Source organism: Leptodactylus fuscus, chromosome 5 (assembly GCF_031893055.1).
Source record: "Leptodactylus fuscus isolate aLepFus1 chromosome 5, aLepFus1.hap2, whole genome shotgun sequence".
NCBI lineage: Eukaryota > Metazoa > Chordata > Amphibia > Anura > Leptodactylidae > Leptodactylus > Leptodactylus fuscus.
In genome coordinates, this window is record NC_134269.1 from 82,103,916 (window position 1) to 82,123,973 (window position 20,058).

At 39.2% G+C, this 20,058-nt stretch overlaps 1 protein-coding gene across 1 annotated transcript in view; it reads right to left on the reverse strand.

Moving 5' to 3' along the window:
• Window positions 1-20,058, reverse strand: part of MYO1E (myosin IE) — a 127,635-nt gene that overhangs the window by 33,730 nt on the left and 73,847 nt on the right. Inside the window, exons 5-14 of the mRNA XM_075273495.1 lie at window positions 17,481-17,568; window positions 15,953-16,042; window positions 14,240-14,371; window positions 12,604-12,738; window positions 11,225-11,357; window positions 5,489-5,685; window positions 4,573-4,653; window positions 4,408-4,494; window positions 4,170-4,256; window positions 3,162-3,329 (exon numbers count right to left, since the gene is read on the reverse strand). Of these exons, the coding sequence (XP_075129596.1) occupies window positions 3,162-3,329; window positions 4,170-4,256; window positions 4,408-4,494; window positions 4,573-4,653; window positions 5,489-5,685; window positions 11,225-11,357; window positions 12,604-12,738; window positions 14,240-14,371; window positions 15,953-16,042; window positions 17,481-17,568 (1,198 nt within the window). The remainder of the gene's footprint in view (window positions 1-3,161; window positions 3,330-4,169; window positions 4,257-4,407; window positions 4,495-4,572; window positions 4,654-5,488; window positions 5,686-11,224; window positions 11,358-12,603; window positions 12,739-14,239; window positions 14,372-15,952; window positions 16,043-17,480; window positions 17,569-20,058) is intronic.

Genomic DNA, 20,058 nt, shown 5'->3' on the forward strand with positions numbered 1-20,058 from the left:
CCATCATCCAGCTGCATTTTTAACATCTTACAGGGGACCTATCATGTTATATATACAGTCCTATCTGTGGGCAGCATGTTATGAATGAGAAGACAGATTTAGATAGAATATTTTTGTTGGAAAAAATAAAGTATTATATGAAGCTGCTTTGGCCTTTAGAACAGCAGCAATTTCAGACATACAGTACTATCATTAACAGGTACCAGAGGACCCAAGGAGTGACAAGAAAACATGACACCACACACCATCACTCCACCTTCACCAGCCTGAACTGTTCACACCTAACAGGAAGGGTTCCGCATTCATGATGCTGGCGTCAAATTCTAACCTTTCCATCAGTGATGTCCACCATAAAGCTGGATTCACCTGACCAGACATTGTTTTTCCACTATTCAGTGATCCAATTTTTACACTCTATTGCCCACTGGACTCTTGCTTTACTGTTTATCTTAGACAGCAATGGCACTCGCACTGGTCATATGCCACATTCATTCATTCATTTCCTGATTATAAGGTGGATTGACATGAAAGCTGCGGCCCCACGTAACGTAAACATTGCAATTTGGCAAAGGTGGAAATGTCATGGCAAAAACCGCTGCGTTTTACAGCACATGAAAAGTGGATGGGATTCTGGCTAATCTTATCCACAACATTGCAGAAAAACGCTCCCAATATAGGGCCTTAGCCTAAAATGGGTCTACAGAAACCTTGATCACTTGATTTTATGCTGCACTCCGTGGTTATGTGTATAATTTCCATACATAGAAACTCTAGTCATGAAAGGACAGGAGTCTCTAATAAAGTGGCCAAACTGCTCAGCTCCTCCTGCCTTAAGATGAGACATCACACTCAACATTACAGGTTCTCTTAAAGGTCTGTTTCAATATAGCAACAGCTGGATGATGACAAGTACCTGCCCAAATGCAGTTCTCAACAATCACATGACTAGAGTTGTTTACCTGTATACCTGTGTGATCATTGGCAGCCACATGCAGGTGGAGTTTCTTCCATATGTGGCTGTCGCTATACTGGAATAGATCCTAAATCATAGTGAGTGCACATCTGATGATAAAACTGTAGCTATCATGAGGAAGGAGTTAACATACCAAACTATTTTAATTTGTCAAATTCCTGGATAGCTTGCAGTTTATAACCAATTATGGATCATTCTGAAAGCTGTTTTCTTTCTTCTGACCATAGTGCAAGAGGATGCAGGTGGAGATTATAGAAGTATAACCCTATTGTTGTGCAGGAACAATAGGAACTGTCTCTAATTTCCTAACATTGTATGTTGGACAATCACTTCACTCCACTAGAAGGCCTCAAATAATGTAAAAAGCCAATATTGGGGTGAGAAAATGGCACAGGTCACACAACGTGACAAAACAAGTAGGTAAGGTTATAACTCCAGTAAATGACAAGTTATGACAGCATGATACATAAATGATCATCTTTTTTGCAGTGACCTTCGTCTAGCCATTGCATCTAGGTTTCCCTATATATAACATGCCCTGCACTAAAGCTTAGTTTAATAAGAAGGAAGGCTATGTACTATCATACATGCAATGTTATGTGGACATCTTCAATTAGGTAAATGAGAGGAAGTAAATAATCTAAGTATATATAAATGTATGCACTACTATCACAAAGCATTCGCTTGTGACTATTGAGAGAAAATCCAATTCCACATGCTGTTCGTGAATGCTGGCACAGCTGTCCAGGGTTGGATTTCTATCCCGGCTGTAATTAAATTAGGGATTGCTTTGATTTGTTATTTGCACTTAAGTCCTCGCTGCTGATAAAATTAAAGCTGCTTCCCAGTTTTACTGTGTTAACCGCAACACGATTATAAAAAGGAGCGGGCAGAGCAAAGTGTGAGCATCTGTCAGCACATTCTTCAGCAATTAAACAGAATGCATACACACAGGGAGTATTAAATAAACATAAAACCCGTTTCTGAAAAGCCACGCGTCATGAGCAAAAAATTAAGACTTTGCAAAAAATGTGACCTGTACACAGCGCAGACTTTACACAGATTAATTCTGGATTAATTGAATCTGGGTTTGACAGAATTAGCTTTGTCATAAAAGCCACACTACCGTGCTATGGAAACCTATCTAGTTTCATGGGGAACTATACTGTGTAATATATTCTCTGTACTTATACTGTCTAGTGCAACTACCAAGCCAGCTCAGGCAGCTAGGTCTGAAAATAAAAAGCACGGCTTGGCTCAGACTGACAATTCATGTGTATTGCAAGAAATACATGCACTAGATGGACAACCGTATCTGTTAAAATCATTGGGTCTGGCTGCTACATGTCTAATATCTAGGACCAGCTAAACACCATACCCACTGAGATAAGGCTATATGCACCTCCCCAAACTCACTGACGTTTGTACTCTGAGGGGAGTACTCACACTGAGGGGAGTACTCTATCACTTTATGAAGACTGTAATAATCTATTGAAATTTCATTAAGCACATACTCCCATACATTGCAGCTGCCATAAAGCACGCACACCAGGTTTTGTCTGGACAGACAATACAGGAAGGCTGTATGAATTTCCACTATGGCTGTCTACAGTGAGGTTTTCAAGAATAAAAAAAGAAAAAAAAAAGGGCAATATTAAAAACAATGATAAATAGAATTTCTCTAAGGCGTTCCTTTTAATATTACCCATATAACATGCTGCTTCTTTTACCACCTACAAGTCATTATATGAAGATATCTGCTGAACAAATCACAACAAGCAGAGATCTAGAAAACAACAAGGAAATGATACAGAAAGTATATTGGAATATTGGATAAAATGGACAATCCTTTTAACTGAAAACGGAAAAAGAAGTGTATTCTAAACATCAGTGAGGCCTTCACGGGTTCCAAGTAGGTTCATGAACATTTCAGTAAGCAAATTAAACCGTCCAGCATGTGGCATCCAGATCTTTGTGCCACGTACTATTCATGGCATATTATGTCTGTACAATCACAAAGCAGTCCTTCCTCATACCATCTTGGTATACTGGCTCTCTATCACTATTGATACTGCATGTCAAACAGCATTGCTACCAAAAGATTTCCACATTCCAGAAATTTCTGATGCATTAACCGTTACCCTGTTTGACAACCCGATAAGCCACTTGTAAAGGATGTAGAACATACCTTTCCAGCATAATGATGAATGATAAAGCCTTGATTCCAGCTGTTAAAATGTTCATGAGTTCCCACAGCCATCTTGAGTTTCTGTAAAAGCGTCTGATCTGCCCCTTCTCCCACAGCATGCATTGTGGCACATACATCATCCAAAATACTCATAACACCTGGTGGATTCTGAATGGAAAAGCAAAAACAGCACATACAACAAAGTAAATAATTAAAGAAATAATTAAATATTAATCAAACAAGTAAATAATTAAAGAAATTCGTAAAGAATAGTACACAAAATCACTATTCAAGTGGTGTAGAGACCATCTAAGGCCCCACATTATGGAAAAACTGCTCTTTTTGTTGCAGATTTTGCTGAGCTTTTTTCAGCCAAGCCAGTAGTGGATTGAGCAGAAGGGAGAAGCATAAGAGCTTCTTTTACAGTTGCTATTCCTTCTATAGCCACTGCAGCTTTTCCGTAATGTGTGGCATTAGCCTAGAGGAGGCTTTTACTGTGATTGGATCTCATAATTACACTGAGATTTTAGGCAGTGTCCAGACTTAGTACATGCATTTTAAAAAAACAAACAAAACAAAACAAAAAAAAAAAACCCTGCCAATTTCCTCCTACACAGACACTATTTTTCTTGCAACACACTGGTATAGATAACTACTATCTGTGGTATCATTTTTTTCACGGCAACTTAGGTATATGATTGATAATAAGCAATAAATATGACAGCAAAGAGCCATATAATGCAAAGATATGTCATGTTGACTTGGCTGAAAGTCACGTAAAGATGTGCAGATTTTATTGAACAATACTCAAGATTTTCCCTTTAAAGATGATAATCGGCAACAACTGTGTTTTGCCCTTTATAGAGCCACGCAAATAATTGTACCTCACATTAGAGCTCACTGCATATTCAATGAACATGGTCACAAAAGTACGCAAAGACCTGTCCATAATGACAGAGGAGAATTCACTTCAGAGATCAGCAGTATAACAAGCCTGGTTACACTCACCACTTTATTCTCAATAAGGTCACAGACGATTTTGTTGTTAAAATAGTCTATAGGGGTCCATCGAATTCCTTCCTGGACATATTCCTCCTGCAATACCAGCAATAAGCAGCTGTAATTAATAGTATCAAAGAATATTACAACACATATTGGATTGTAATGGAAATATTATTGCCCATATTAACCCCAACCGTGTACCTATATCAAACACAAGTATATCCAGTGATTTCAGTTTAGTTACCTGTTCTGCTTTGAGAGTCAACTCTATAAATATCTGTTGCAGCTTTTCATTGACAAAATTGATGCAGAACTGTTCAAAACCATTTTTCTGAAAATAAACAGAAAATTATTTTTTATCTCTAGACTAGAGAAACTAGAGTAAATGTGTAATTGTCTATTAACTCACCTGGAAAATCTCAAAACCATAAATATCAAGAACGCCAATATTATATTCTTCATGATCCTTCTGCATAGCTTTATTAATTGACTGAAAAAATAAAAATAAAATATGCTTAAGACAAACTATTGCGCACACACTAATAGCATGCTTAACAATCCATACATACAGTACTGTGCAAATGTCCATAAGGAAAATTCATTCATTACTGTCAAACAAAAAAAACACAAGAACACACAGGTTCAGAGTGATTCAGACGGGCAGTCTGAGAATACAGCAGACTTAAAGTGGCAGGATGATAAATCTGGCGTATCTTTAGTCTAGGTTTACGCTACCTTTTACTCGGCTTATTTTGAGTCAGAATTCTATGACACAATTTTGGCACATTCTAGTACAGTGGTTCTTAACCGGGGTTCGAACGAACCCTAGGCTATATGCATGGTTCATTTTGTGTACCAGTAAAAAAAACCCATATACCTATGTCTTGAATTTGGAAATAAATCATATTTGATTTATCACTAAAGAAGTGTTCGGTGAATGTGCATATGAAACTGGTGGGTTCGGTACCTCAAACAAGGTTAAGAACCACTGATCTAGTACATTTAAACCATACCCACATATCTAGTAAGTCAAAAAAATGTTTTAGCCCAAACTAGATGTACCATATTGTACCAAAGATGCGCCATGTTGGCGCCAGTTTCAGATGAAATTCATTAGATCAGACATGCATGGGGTCAAATGGCATTTTCTTAAAAAAAAACCCCATAACTTGTAGTAGTCAAATGTTTAGATTAACATGAAGGGCAAATTGTGCTCAGCAACAGATATATAAAATAGGTAAATAAAAAAGCGTATGGCCTGGTCATGTGCGCAGAATGAGGTTAGTACCATCCATGTTCTAACAATCACATAAGGTCATACTTACATCCACCAGGTAATCGAATACACGGGAATGAAGTGCTTTGGCCAATGCATCTCTGGTATAGCAGGCTTGTTCCACATTCAGCGTCACATTGATAGACTCCGACTTTCCACCCCACTTGCTGTCCATCTGCCTGCTTGTTAACTTCTCCTTTAAACGACTTTCATTTATCCCCAGAAGAAATGTAGGGAATGCTAGAACTGCAAACAAATGAGACTACTATAATATAAAGCACATAAGTACAGCACATTCCCAAGCCATGCATTTTATTAAAACATATTCCTTTATGAAGGGGTTGTCGTATTAGGTCATATGGATGTCTACTTGGGACCCACCTTTCATGAGCCACAGTAGACTGCTGCTGGATACAAGGGGCTCCTGACCCATTAATGCATTACATGGATGGCCATTCATTTGGTTTCTACAGGTTACAGGTAAGGAAGTCTATGACTTTCTGCCAATGGGTCTCAGAAGCCATTCCCAACTTTATTGCCAGAAGATATTGTCTTGGTGATACAACCCTTTTGAGATCTTGACAATGCAAAATCAAGCATCCTGTGTTCAGTATCACACATGCTCACTTCTTGGACTGTAATGGCTATTGACTTAAACAGAATCTGTGCAAATTACTAAGTGCCCTACATAATTCACTTAATAAATTTGACGGTTTTATTCTTAAAATCCATCTCTCTATTTAAAAAGAAGTGGCATGCCCTATCTTCCCACGGATTCCGCGGCTGAGACAGCCGCACGTACGCGGAGCGAGACTCACTCCCAATTAGGCCCATTAATTTGGGCCTAATCAGGAGCGGGATGCCGCGACAGGATGCGGTGCTCTGCATCACACGTGGGAAAGGTTTCAGCTGTGTGAACATACCCTTATGATTAGGTTTTAGGACCCGTATTGGTATGAGAAGTCCTATGTGCCATGTATTACGGTATATTATCTACCTGTTCACTACAAAAATTCCCTAGAAATAATTGCAGAATTTGCTTGCTTTGTGTCTCTATCTTTTTGATTTCATGACCCTAACAAAATAATGGCATTGGATGAACAGCTTTTAAAAGGGCTCTATCAGCAAAATTATGCTGTATGAGCCCCACATATGCCTGAATATCCTTTAAAAAGGCTATTCAGGCACCGGTAATCTTATTTTAAACCCCCCTCCCCCCAGTTTTAAAATAATACCCTGAAAACGATTATTCAAATTATACTTGCCGTGCACGGTGGGCGGTCGTGCACTGTCCAACGTCATCTTGTTGTCACGCCTTCCTCTTCTTTCTTCTTCCAGCGATGTCCTCCTGTTCTCACTCTTCCACGCCTTGATCTACTTTTCTTCCGGAATGAAGAAGTTCGCGAGCGTACTGCGCATGCGCAGTACGCTCGCATAGTTCTAAGGGGTACTTAGAACTACAACGAAAATGGTGCCAGCCTTTGCGCAGTAGCGCTCGGGAAGGACCGATACTGCACATGCGCGAGATTTGAACACAACCCGCTGGAAGAACAGAAGATCAAGGCAGGGAAGAGCCAGGACAGGTGGGCGTCTCTGGAAGAAGAAAGAAGAGGAAGGCGTGACAGCAAGATGACGTCGGACAGAGCACGACAGCCCACAGCGCATGGTAAGTATAATTTGCATATTCAATTTTAAGGTATTATTTTAAAACGGGGGGGGGAGGGGGCTTAAAATAAGATTAGCGGTGCCTGAATAGTCTTTTTAAAGGCTATTCAGGCATATGTGGGGCTCATACAGCATAGTTTTGCTGATAGAGCCCCTTTAATATGATGATTGTGATTCCTGTATCATATTGTTCGCAGGATCCTGGAAGCTATTTCTAAACATTAAAAAGTACTTTACTTCCCCTCCTCCACTACTCTTTCTTCTCGATTAACAGCAGATTGTGGCCACATTGTTGCTATATCTGCACACCATATTATTGCTAATGATGCAACATAATGTGGACTTAGTGTGATAGGATGATGGCCCAGAAGGCAGAATACATGCTCACAGGAATGAATCTAGCCGGTCTAAAGATACTAGCTTCAACACACTTTTGTTGGACAAATGTATCTGATATGGAGGTATATCAATTTCTCTTCATGAAATATAAATGGGCCATTCTGTTTTGTAGCAAGCTTTACTTACAGAACAGTTCTAATGTGTATACAAGATATTCTGCTATATCCATGAAATAACACAGACAACGGAGACAAAAGATCTGATAACCAGTGACTCATCCATACTGCCTATTATGTCTCATACACACTTCAATATTCTGATGATCTGATGTCCAAAAGTAATGTCATACGTATTAGGCAGATTAGGGCGCTATTAAACATGTGTCAGCACATACAGTGAATGAAACCACAAAGGTGTTTTGCACTTCTCAGTGTTAGTCATTTTCATTGATGTCAGAAAAAACACCATGTGTTAACACAAGTGAAAACTGATGAAATTGGTCTTGACTCCATGGAGTCAGGCTTGGTACCAATTTTGGGTGGAGTTTGCAACCAACTCTAGCTTCAAAATGTAATTTTTTATTTTTAATGAATTAGTTTGTTGTATATTCACTTTTATAAGAATTCAGTCACAAGCTATTTAATGACTAGAGGATCTTTACACCTACTGACTGACCATGGCTGTCAGACATTTATGAAGGAGTCAGAGGTGGGCTGTGCAAAAATAGAGGAGTCAGTGGTTGGAGCAGCAACACTTCTATAGAATAAAGCAATAACCCCACTGATACTTTCTCCTTCTGGTGTTGCTAATGTTGTTGGAAGTTTTAGCAATGTAAATGCTTTCAAAACTCTGTGTAGAAGGCCGAGTCGTGTGAAAATGGATCTGTATCTGAATACCGTATGTTCTATAAGCATGAAGGCAAAGGATGAATGATAAACGTGCACTCAAACTAAATCTAGAAACGAATCAGAAAATAAGCAACAAGTATGCATACCTCCCAACTGTCCCGGATTCAGCGGGACACCGGAGAGGACACAGATTAGTTGAAAACAGTGGTGAAGCGGGAGCAGATAGCTCCTGCCTCACCACTGTGCCCTCTGTGTGCTCTGGGAGCTGTAAGCACAATGTGATGACATCACTTACATCACTCCTGCAGCTCTTTGAACATTCTGAAACAAGAGACTGCAGAAACTGCACAGCAGGGGAGCAAGGGGAGGTGGGGGATCAAATTTTTTTTATGTTAATCTTTGGCAGATGAAGAGGAACATTAAACTGTGGGGGCAGATGCAGGGATGACAATAAATTGGGGAGGCATATGAGGGGGACATTAAACTCTGGGGCAGTTAGATGGGGCACTAAATTGTGGGTGCAGATGGAGAGGGTATTAAACTTGGGGCAACTGGAGGGGGACATTAAACTGGGGGTAACTGGAGGAGAACAGTAAGATGGGGACAATTGGAGGAGGACAGTAAAATGGGAACAACTGGAGGAGGACAGTAACATGGGGACAACTAGAGGAGGACAGTAACATGGGGACAACTAGAGGAGTACAGTAAAATGGTGACAACTGGAAGAGGACAGTAAAATGGTGACAACTGGAGGAGGACATTAAACTGGGGACAGCAGGAGGGGGACAATAAAGTCTCCCTCTAGTTTCCTCCAGTTCAATGTTCCCCTCCAGTTGCCCCAGTTTAATGTCCCCTACCAACTAAGCCCACAGTTTAATGTCCTTCTCCAGCTGCCCGAGTTTAATGTCCCCTTCTAGTTGTCCCAGTTTAGCTGGATGGTGACATTAAACTGGGGCAGCTGGAGGGAAACTCCAATAAGACTACTGTCACCAAATCATCCAGTCTCTACCCTCACCTTCTTGTGGGCAGGGCCCTCCATCCCACTGTGCCAGTTGGTCATTGTTCGTATTGTATTTGTTTTGAATATCTTGTGTACTGTAAATAAACTCTCAAATGTACAGCACCATGGAATTAATAGTGCTATTTAAATAAATAATAATCAACATATGAATCTTCTTTCAAAAAATAACCTCAAGAATGGTAGACAGAATCAGCCATCTTTACGTAGTGATGCAATTGAGAGCATCATGATTATTTCTAAAATTCTTAACTTGATGGTCTGATGAAGATTTAACAAATGTTCATTATTTATTGGTGAATTTGCAGAAAATTATTCAATTTGGGGTGTGCAGAATTCTGGGTCTATTAGGAGACTAGACTCCTTGGTCGATGAGAAAGGAAGTGATGTAAGGTGACTGACAAATGTAGACTGAAAAAGCAGAAGGATAAAGTCGTGTTAACAGTATGATATTATACGAGTCACACATTATTCTGTCAAGGAATTAAAGTGAACTTGTCACATGAATAATGCAGTCAAATCTGTAGGTGGCAAGTTACAGACCAGGAGGAACTGAGCAGATTGATGTATAGGTTGGTGGGAAAACATTTGGTATCAACTAAAATTTATCCATTCAAATCTCTTTCTATTTTGAGAAGTTGAGGAGACAGACCTATAAGAGATTGACAACCTCCCCTTTATGACAGGTATAGACAAAGCCGTCAGTGACTGGTAAGACCGCCTCCTTGACGTGTTTATAGAGAAAAAATATATATCAATCTGTTCTTCTGGTTCTGTTCTAATAATATGTTGTCTGCAGATTAAACCACATTTTCCATGTGTTCCCTTTAAGGCATAAATGTGATTGATTTTAAGTTTCATATTTTTTGATGATTGATATAATTTTAAACACATGAAAAATCAGTAAAGTATACAGCAATATAGGCTCCACCATGAGGGCCCTGAGGTCAGCAAATTTGGGTAATATCCAGGGCTGACCTAAGATTAAGTGGCACTGTGTGCAGAATACACTTTTGATGTCTCATCAACCAGCATAATAAAATTCCTCATCCTCGGCACATAAAACTGTCACCTGATTTACAAATACCTCCACTGTGTACCCAAATTATTAAAAAAAAATACCCCAAATGTGCCTTCTGATCAAAATACTCACACTGTGCCCACAGCAGAATGCCCACACTATGCCCCCAGTATATTGCTTACCTTGTATTTTCTGATTAAGAAACCCCCCCTGATTATAAAAGCTCCATCATTGTGTCCCCTGAATAAATATATGGCCCATATTTACTAAATAAAAAAGACCCCACTGCCACCCCAGCAGACAATGTTCAGCTCCCAGAATTCACAGTTTTGGCTGACCTCCTAACAAACCCTGCTGACTTCATTTTGTCACATGCATCACAGAAATGGTGTCTAGGGTTGGTGTTTTAAGATTAAGATTCTATTAATTAATTAATCAATTAACATTACTTGCACCTAGAAGAGAGAGCATTGCAACTTGTTCCATTATATTTGAGTCTTAAAGCCATGGTTCAAATTTATTCAAGAAAGAGGGACTGGGACTGGTTTATATATCTTGGCTGCTGATGCCCTGTAAAATAACAGGCGTTGCACATCGCTAAAGCCGACCCTATTACCTATACCTATTTATTTGCCTCCTGGCAATAGGAACTCATTCTTTGGTATTATATTCACATGTATTTGTATTAATTGTATTGCTTTTTATGATAAATAATAATAATAATAATAATAATATTATTATTATATAGCTTTCAGTAAAATCTCTATATTTTGACCACTACAGATTACTGTACATTAATTAATTTACGGCATTTTCTCAAGTAATATTAGAGTCATGAGAGCATTGACACTGAGAGGATAAACAACAATCTATAATCCATATGGAGATACCTACACTCTTCACTCTCCACTGCTGCGTAGTTTCCTTTTTCTTTGAAGCTAATATTACCCAGGTGGAGAATTCCTGCTACAATCTGAAGCACCATAGCTTGTTCCTCAGCAAAAATACCAATAACACTCATAGCATGCTGTAAAAGGAAAAAAAAAAAAAGACAATTGTTAATTCCAGCTCAATCCTAGTTTCATAACTTGTATTGAAATACTTAAGTTACGATGGTGTTTGTTGACTGTACTATGGACAATGGTTTCTGAGTCCTTTTTCAAGAACCTTGTTTAGCTCAACAACCCCCAAAACTTTACAGTGAAAGTATGCTCCACATTGTTCCCGCTAACAACCCCTCTAGGCTGTATTCACACATGTATCAGTATACCTTTAGCTGTATAGAATGGCAAACAGGACTACTGAGGGATTCAGTAAAGAAAAAAACAAAAACACTATAATTTGGTATAATTTATTTTTATTTTTAATTACAATGGGAGAATATTAAAGGGATCCTATAATTCAGACGACATTTTTTGTAAGTACCACGTCAGAATAGCCTTAAGAAAGGCTATTCTTCTCCTAACTTTCGTTGAATTCTCTGCGCCGCCGTTTGCCTACAATCCTGATTCTTGTTGGTATGTAAATTAACTCTCTCGCAGTACTGGGGGCGGGCCCCAGCACTCAGACAGCACTGGGGGCGGCCCCAATGCTGCGAGAGAACTCGCTCTAGCGCCGCCTCCATCTCCGTCAGGAACAGCCTTTTCATTCTCTTCTTCCGGCGGAGTCTTCTTACTTCTAAGCCTTGGGCAGAGCAGACTGCGCATGTCCACAGGCCCCAAGAAAATGGCTGCTTACAATACTATGCAAGCGGGCATTTTTTCATGGCCTATGGGCATGTGCAGTCTGCTCTGCCCAAGGACGAAGGCCTTGGAAGTTACAAGCCATCGCCGGAAGAAGAGGCTGAAGATAACGCTGCTGAAGAAGAGGAGGCGGCGCTGGAGAGAGTTCTCTCGCAGCATTGGGGATGCCTCCAGCGCTATCTGAGCACTGGGGCCCACGCCCAGTGCTGCGAGAGAGCTAGTTTACATACCGACAAGAACCGGGATTGTAGGCGAACGGCGGCACGGAAAAGACAACAAAAGGTAGGAGAAGAATAGCCTTTCTTAAGGCTATTCTGACGTGGTACTTAGAAAAAATGTCATCTGAATGATAGGATCCCTTTAATTGTACTTTCGTAACCAGCAAATAGCTACCAATGAATCCTGTTTGTACTTAATCTGATACAGGGGCTATGAAATCCTTTCTAAGGAGAACGCTTTCATTTTTCCCTTACATTAGTTTTGATAAGTCTCCCTCAATGTCACAAAAGCACATATATAGAAAATAAATACCATGGTTTCTTGAAAGTCCCGTTTGTCATTAATGTCATCCACTTTGTAGGATCCAGACTGGCTAAGGTAATAATAATAATCTAGGTTTGTGATTCCAAGGTCATTCCTTTGTTCTTTAGAAGCTCCCTCGATTAACTGGAGAGAAGGATGGAAATCATATCTGGATTATGTTGTCTTTTCTTTCATAATATTTCACATTCACAGTTCAAAATATACGTTATAATTTTAGAAATATTATTAAAAGGTTGATTCTCCAGCTGTTGCCATGCAAAGCTGTATCCCATTAGGCCGCAGATGATCAACTTTATGTCTTAGTACTTATTTGGACAGAGGTGACCGGTTATGTGCTTGCCATTCTACTAACAACCTGCACACGACCCATAGACATTAATGGATCTATTACAACGACAAAACTCTAGTGAATCTACAAGGCTACCCGTATCCTGTATAAGCGCATGGTGTGTGAAACAGGCAGTCGCTGCTGCTCATCTTATCCTTGGTATGCCCATCTTTACTTGATCTCAATAAAGAAGCACTGAAGTCTGGTTGTATGCCGGATATTTGGACTACATGACTCTCAGCATGCCCCTTGGACTGTCTTCTACAGCATTAAAGTGACACCACCCAGCTAAGTATCCTATTTATTTCCATATATCAGATTTGTGCAGTTTGTGTCGTGCCCACATTTTTTGTACTTTTCTTTTTAGATACAAATCTGGACCAATTTAATGGACTCCATTCAACCATCATGGTGAATGGGTCTGTGAAAAAAATGGGTGCCGCCTGGATTCTTCACTCACATGGTTGTGTGAACATAACCTAAGGGGGACTTCACACTGTGTTTATCGATATATACAGGAAAGATTTCTTCCATGTTGGAAAAAAAAAAATCTAAACTTCCCATATAAAAAAGTATTCTAATATATGCCAAGGATTAAAGGACACATGTTACATTTAACATATGTACTGAGAGGATTCCCCATCAATACATTGCAATGTTAAACACACTCTAATAGGCTTTTTTTGGTGAATTAAAAAAAAAAAAAAAGAAAAAACACCTTTGTTCCCTAAATGAAGTCAGTACAATGAAAGCTTCAGCGGAAACCTTTGGAGATGAGCGGTTATTGCTAGGGGGTTTGCAACCAGCCATATATTTAATATTACTAGGTGTCTCTTTACTTTGGCTTGTATAAAGGGCACAGTCTTTGTGGCTAACTGTGTGGTTAATCTTTCAGACTGTTTTACAGAGAGACTTAACATGTATTAAATAGACTTGTAATAAGTAACTCATGTTTATTCAACAAGATGATACATAATGAGTTTCACAATTCACTGCACTAGGCTACTGCCAAGTATTGGCCATTGAAGACGAGTAAAACAATAATAACATCTGTTGACGTTGGAGTATGTTTTGAAACATTTACTAATATTAATATGACTTTAGCACCCAGACATTGCTCCAGACAAGTGTAGAATTGTGGAGGTCAATAGGGCCTTGGAACAGATACATGCAAAGAGCAAAGGGAAGGAAAGTGAACTGAAGGAAAGAATTGACTGCGATCCAAGAGTGTAGCATGAATGCATTGTCTCATACTCAGCAAATTTAACAGTGTCTTTATACAATAGGTCTTCATACCTGATAAAATATATGAAAACTTCTTTCTCCTGGATTTCTCATCACCACTCGAGACTTTTCCAACAGAAAGTTGGATATTTTGCCTCCATCTGGTTCTCCTCCAGGACTGAACTGAATTTCAAAGTACTTTCCCTTTTGTAAAGATACATTAAAAGATGAATAATGAATAAAATCCATCCTTAAATTATGTTTACCCATTAAATTTAGCGCACAAAAAAGTGGTAATCCAATCAAAGAGACGCCAGTACCTGCCCATGCCAAACCTAATGCAGACCATAGAATTGCATGGCTTTTTTCAAATATTATAAAATGTGTTGGGCTTTATGGGACACAGCAAGTCCTTTGTAAAAATGTGGACCCAGAAACTAGATATGTGCTATTCTATTGAAAAAAAATCCAGATGTTAGAGAGACCTATCATACAGTAGGTCAGTTAGATCCAACAATATCCTCAGGTTCTGATTTAAAATGGATACATAGAAATATAGAAGACCACACGGTCCAACTAGTCTGCCCTTATATAATTTCCATTTTATATTAGGAGAGACAGGTCACAGTTATATAGTTAGTACAACTGAAAACTAGACATGAAGGGATGAGTGAAGCAAATAAGCATTCTATACATTTCCATAAGCATTAAAGTTATTTTATTGTAGAAAGGCTTCTAAGCTGTTTTTCAGGTTGTCAGCAGTTGCTGTTGTAACCAGCACTTGGGATAGGCTATTCTAGAGATTCACAGGCATGCTTAACCCTTTCCTGCTTTGCACTGTATTATTACATTATTATTACCCTGCATGGAGTATACAATTAACGCTCATTGCCATAACAGTATTGCACCATCATGCCGAAGGAACAGGACCTGTGCCTACAACATGTCTTCTGGGTCTCAGCTGTATTGCATATCTACTAGAGTCAGAAAATACTCAGCCTGCTTAACCCCTCAGATTCTGTGATCAGCAGCAATCATGGCAGTCAGGTGGATAGGGGGCAAGATCAACTCCTCACTTCAACCCCTCGGATACCCTACAATGAGGATGTAGGCCTTAAAGTATTGCCATGGCAGACAAGAATCTAGTCAACGGTTTCCCAGCTGCCTGTCTCTACGGTAAATCATGGCGTTTTACAGTACAGGCAAAGTAAATGGGATTCTAGCAAATCCCATGCCCACTTTGAGGTAAAAACCGTTGTGTGGACATGCCCTGATTTCCAAAACTGGCGCGGTTTTGGAAATCACAGTATGTCAGTTATACCTACGGAAACGCAGGCGGTTTCCCCATAGATACAATTGTAACAAAAAGTTCATGGAGAAAAACGCCACAAACTTTCTGTTTAAAGCGCTGTGGGAAGAACCGCGATGCATTCCTGCTGTGGTTTTTCCCGAAGTGCTTTATTGCTGCGGGACGTCCTGTCGGGTCTTATCCTTACACTGACAAATTTAGTTTTTCTACTTCAAACAAGCAAAAAAGTCAGTGGATTGCTGGGGGCTCCATAAGCCACACAAATGGCCATCAGATGACGGCCTAGGTGGATGCTTTTAGAGAAGGAACCTGTGCAAATTAAATTACAAACTGATTAATTCCCACATTTATTAGCTAATATTTGTCTAAATTTTCGGTGTTAACTTTTTTTTTTTTAGACAACTTTTTGATACAATCGATTATTAGTACTAAAAGTAAAAATAAATGTATAGTAGTGTTGAATACGTGCAACTTACAAATCTACTGGAGTTGTTGTTCCTCACTGTCTTTGCATTCCCAAAGGCCTCTAATAAAGGATTTGATTGCAGAATGATATCTTTCACATGCTGCAAATATGCAAAAGAGAAAGCCATCAACATAAGATATATGGTTCTTTTCAAACATGACATTCTGTCTATTATGTATATATGATAGAGACATGACAGAAGCAGAAAAGTAGATAGCGAAACAGCTACAATGATCAAATATAATTCATAGGTTAATATTGTATAGGCTTGTTAAAGGGGTTGTCCAGGATAAACATTGTTTTTTTTTTTTATATGAGACCTGGTGAAAAAAAAAAACATAAAAAAACAAATTCACCTGTCCCTGACTGGACTGGGCTGGGAGACACTGGATCACCAGGGACAAGTGAGTATGGGTTTCTTTCTCATATATATTTTTTGAAAATAAATAAATAATAAATAATATTTTTTTTTTTAGCCTAAACAACCCCTTTAGGCTAAGGTACCACATAACATTCCGCAGCAAAAAGAAAGGGCTGTGGGAAAAACAGCGGCATCAACATGCCGCTGTTTTTCACAGAAACGCCATGTTTTCTCAGATTTTTTTTGTTGTGTCTTTTTGAGCCAAATCCAAGAATGGCTGCAAAAGGAAATGAAAATATATAGGAAGTTCTCATACTTCTACCTTCAGCTCAATCCACCCATAGCTTTGGCTCAAAAAAGTGCAACAAAAAAATCTTTCCACCACATGGGGCCTTAGCTTTAAAAGGGTTGTCCAGGCAAACACTTTATATTTTAAATAGGTCAGGGAAGGTGGCGAAAAACCCCCAAACCAAAACAAACAAAAAAAACACATACTCTCCTTCCCTCCCAGCGTGGTCTGGTCCTGCTGGTCCATTGTTGTCTGGACCACTGAGGCAGGGTCACATGCAAAGAGACCCTGGGATGCCATGTCACGGGCCTCTTGATGCCACTGATTGGACTCAGCAGTCTTGTGACCACTGAGGTCAATCAGCGGCTTCTGGGATGTCACAGCCAGCAAGGAGTTTCACCTCAAGAAGACAGTGCAGCAGAAGGACCGCACTACGCTAGGAGAGGTGAGTAGGATTTTTTTTTTTAACATCCTCGGCCCTACTTTAAAAATATTTTTTTTGCCAGGACAACCTCTTTAAACAATTTTAAAGTGTAAATGTATTTGATTCAAAATTGGACTGATTATATTTACACATCATTGAATCTGATTATTTTCTGCAGAGCTGTAATGGTCAAACACTTTTGTTCCCTCCCCAGGGAACTGAGCAATCCAATGTTTCTTTGTCTCAATAAGGACAGAAACACAGACTGAAGACAGTTATCATATGAAGCCTAATGACCCAATTGGAATAGGTTTGGACTACTGGAGACAAGATCGATACTAAACAAGTTTCAGCCCTGAAATAGTATGTCATGTTCATAAACATAAGACAAAGAAACTCTGGCAAAGATGCAATGTTTCTGCAATAATTCCACAATCTACAAAAAAATAAGCGATTTTCCTCACCTGAACTTTTGGGCCTCCCCCTGATACTTTAGAAATGTAGCCCATGATATATTTTGCAGCCACTGTTTTCCCTGCACCACTTTCTCCGCTATGTAGTAAAAAGAAGGGAAAGAAATACACATTATACTCTGCACTAGAATAGGAACAAGCTTTGTGATAATATTCAATTTAAAGAAGATGCAGTCTGGTCAGATTTTTTTTATTTTTTAAGAATAACCCTTTACTTCATAGTCTCTGTATACAGTATGAACTGTAACAAGTAATACAGAACAAATCTAACCATCTACTTACAACCAAGAAAGGGAAAGGGATGTTTAGTCCTTATGATTTAAAGGGGCTTTACCAGCTCATGTTCTATTAATGTTGCAAGTCGGGTTTCCAGGTTGGTTCTGATTCATAGACACGTGATACTGAAGTTTGTCTGCCTTCTTTCCTATGTTCACGAATATTACCTGTACTATAGGGGGTTAGCTGGATAGATCACTGCAATAGTAAAGCCAGCATCATAGTACAGGTCGGAGAAGGACTGGCTCAAGGGCAGATTCTAATTACATGACATGTATAAAGAAACTATCTGGACACCTTATGTACGGCACTAACAGAATCCGATTGGGAAAGAAGTCTAGTACTCGGATAACCACTTTAAAAAGATGAAATAGTTAAAAGTCCTTGTTTTGTACAGGGCACTAGGCCAAAGTATAAAATGGATTCATCATGGAGTCTACAGACAATGAGTGAGTTTCATAGTTTAGGTGCAGCCCAAGAGAAGTTCTGCAGATGCATTGGTGTCTTGTGACAGGTGAAGATGATAAATTCTTGGCTGATCCGGAGGATACTAGACATGTGAAAAGTAATATAGGAAGGGTTCAGCAGTGTTAAATTTTATGTAGAAGAGTAAATAAGAATAAGATAACACTGTTATGTTGTGAAAAACATCAAAAAAGAATATAACTCACAAAGGAGAGCAGTGGTACCAAAGATAAAGCATAGTGAAACAGGAGTAGTGCTCGATTTCCCCTAATAGTGTTGACTTGCAGAAAACTCAAAAACATTTCAGCATATATGGAAAATATATAAAAGAATATAGAAAAGACTGTATGCGGCTACTCATAAAAGGAGAAATGGAAATGTGGGTTTGAGATTATATATCGGAAGCTTTGTGGTGGGGATGATGTCATCTGCCCACATGAGGATGGTGCAGAGGACAGCTTGTTTAGATTGAAGCGTTACTATGAAATGTTGACATAAATCTCTAGTCTACAAATCAGACATCACGGCAAGTTTATAAAGGAATAGCACAGACACTACAGCAAGTAGCTAATGGTACACATATGTGCACCATATTAACCTCATGCTGTGTCTTTCTAGTAGCCTATACCATTCCAAGGGTATATAACTCTGTCAAGTATTTTGGAAGCAAATTTTTACTTGTGCCTGTCAAGTTTGGCTGGACTTTAACATTATAGTGCCTTATACTAATGTCCGTGACAAACATGTTGTGAGCAATAACTCACAAAACAAATAAAACACCAGTACAATCAATATAAACATACTGGGACAGAGTTACGAATAAAAATGCACCAAAAATTTAGCACACACGATATTCTCCTCTCAAACACCACTGACAGAGACAATGCACAGCAGGTTTAATAAAGATCATTATTTTTCCTACTTATTCTCTCTTTCATAGACAATGAACTCTTGTGGAAAACAACGCAAGTAATGCTCCAGTTCCTGTGAATACCCAAGTGTAACATCCATTCCTTGCTATCTAGGCACTTTAATTAATAAGGAGCTCCTCTGAGGTCTGCTTCGGTGATCACAGCTTGATCTTCACTATAAATAGACTGAATCATTAGACTTTTATGCTCCCAAGCATAACAAACTTTTGAGGTTTGGGCAAAAGATGGCAGGATGTGACAGAATTGGAACACATTCGTCCATTGGCAATATCATGTGAAACATCAACATTGTAGGAAGAAAGCTCTGCAAACTTTGTGGAACACACTAGCTTGCAGTAGGTTAAAATACATAAACTGTAAAAACATTATCATAGGAGAAAACCTCGGAATGGTCAATTAGTCATTTCCTGACCACCGTAGATGTGGTGTCCGGCTAACCTTACTCAAAGGTGGATACTGTGTGTTTCTAATAGAATTTGAGAAGTCCATGCTTTTATTTGGAGATCTGTAGAGGCTTTTCTAGCTTACTAAATGACAGAACCATTGGGTATCATCAAGACAAATAAAGGTAATTTACATGAGCACATTTCTGTCCACAATGAGCACAACATGCAATACAAAGGTGAATGGTGCTTATTAGAGATGAGCGAACACTAAAATGTTCGAGGTTCGAAATTCGATTCGAACAGCCGCTCAATGTTCGTGTGTTCGAACGGGTTTCGAACCCCATTATAGTCTATGGGGAACAGATACTCGTTAAGGGGGAAACCCAAATCCGTGTCTGGAGGGTCACCAAGTCCACTATGACACCCCAGGAAATGATGCCAACACCTCTGGAATCACACTGGGACAGCAGGGGAAGCATGTCTGGGGGCATCTAACACACCAAAGACCCT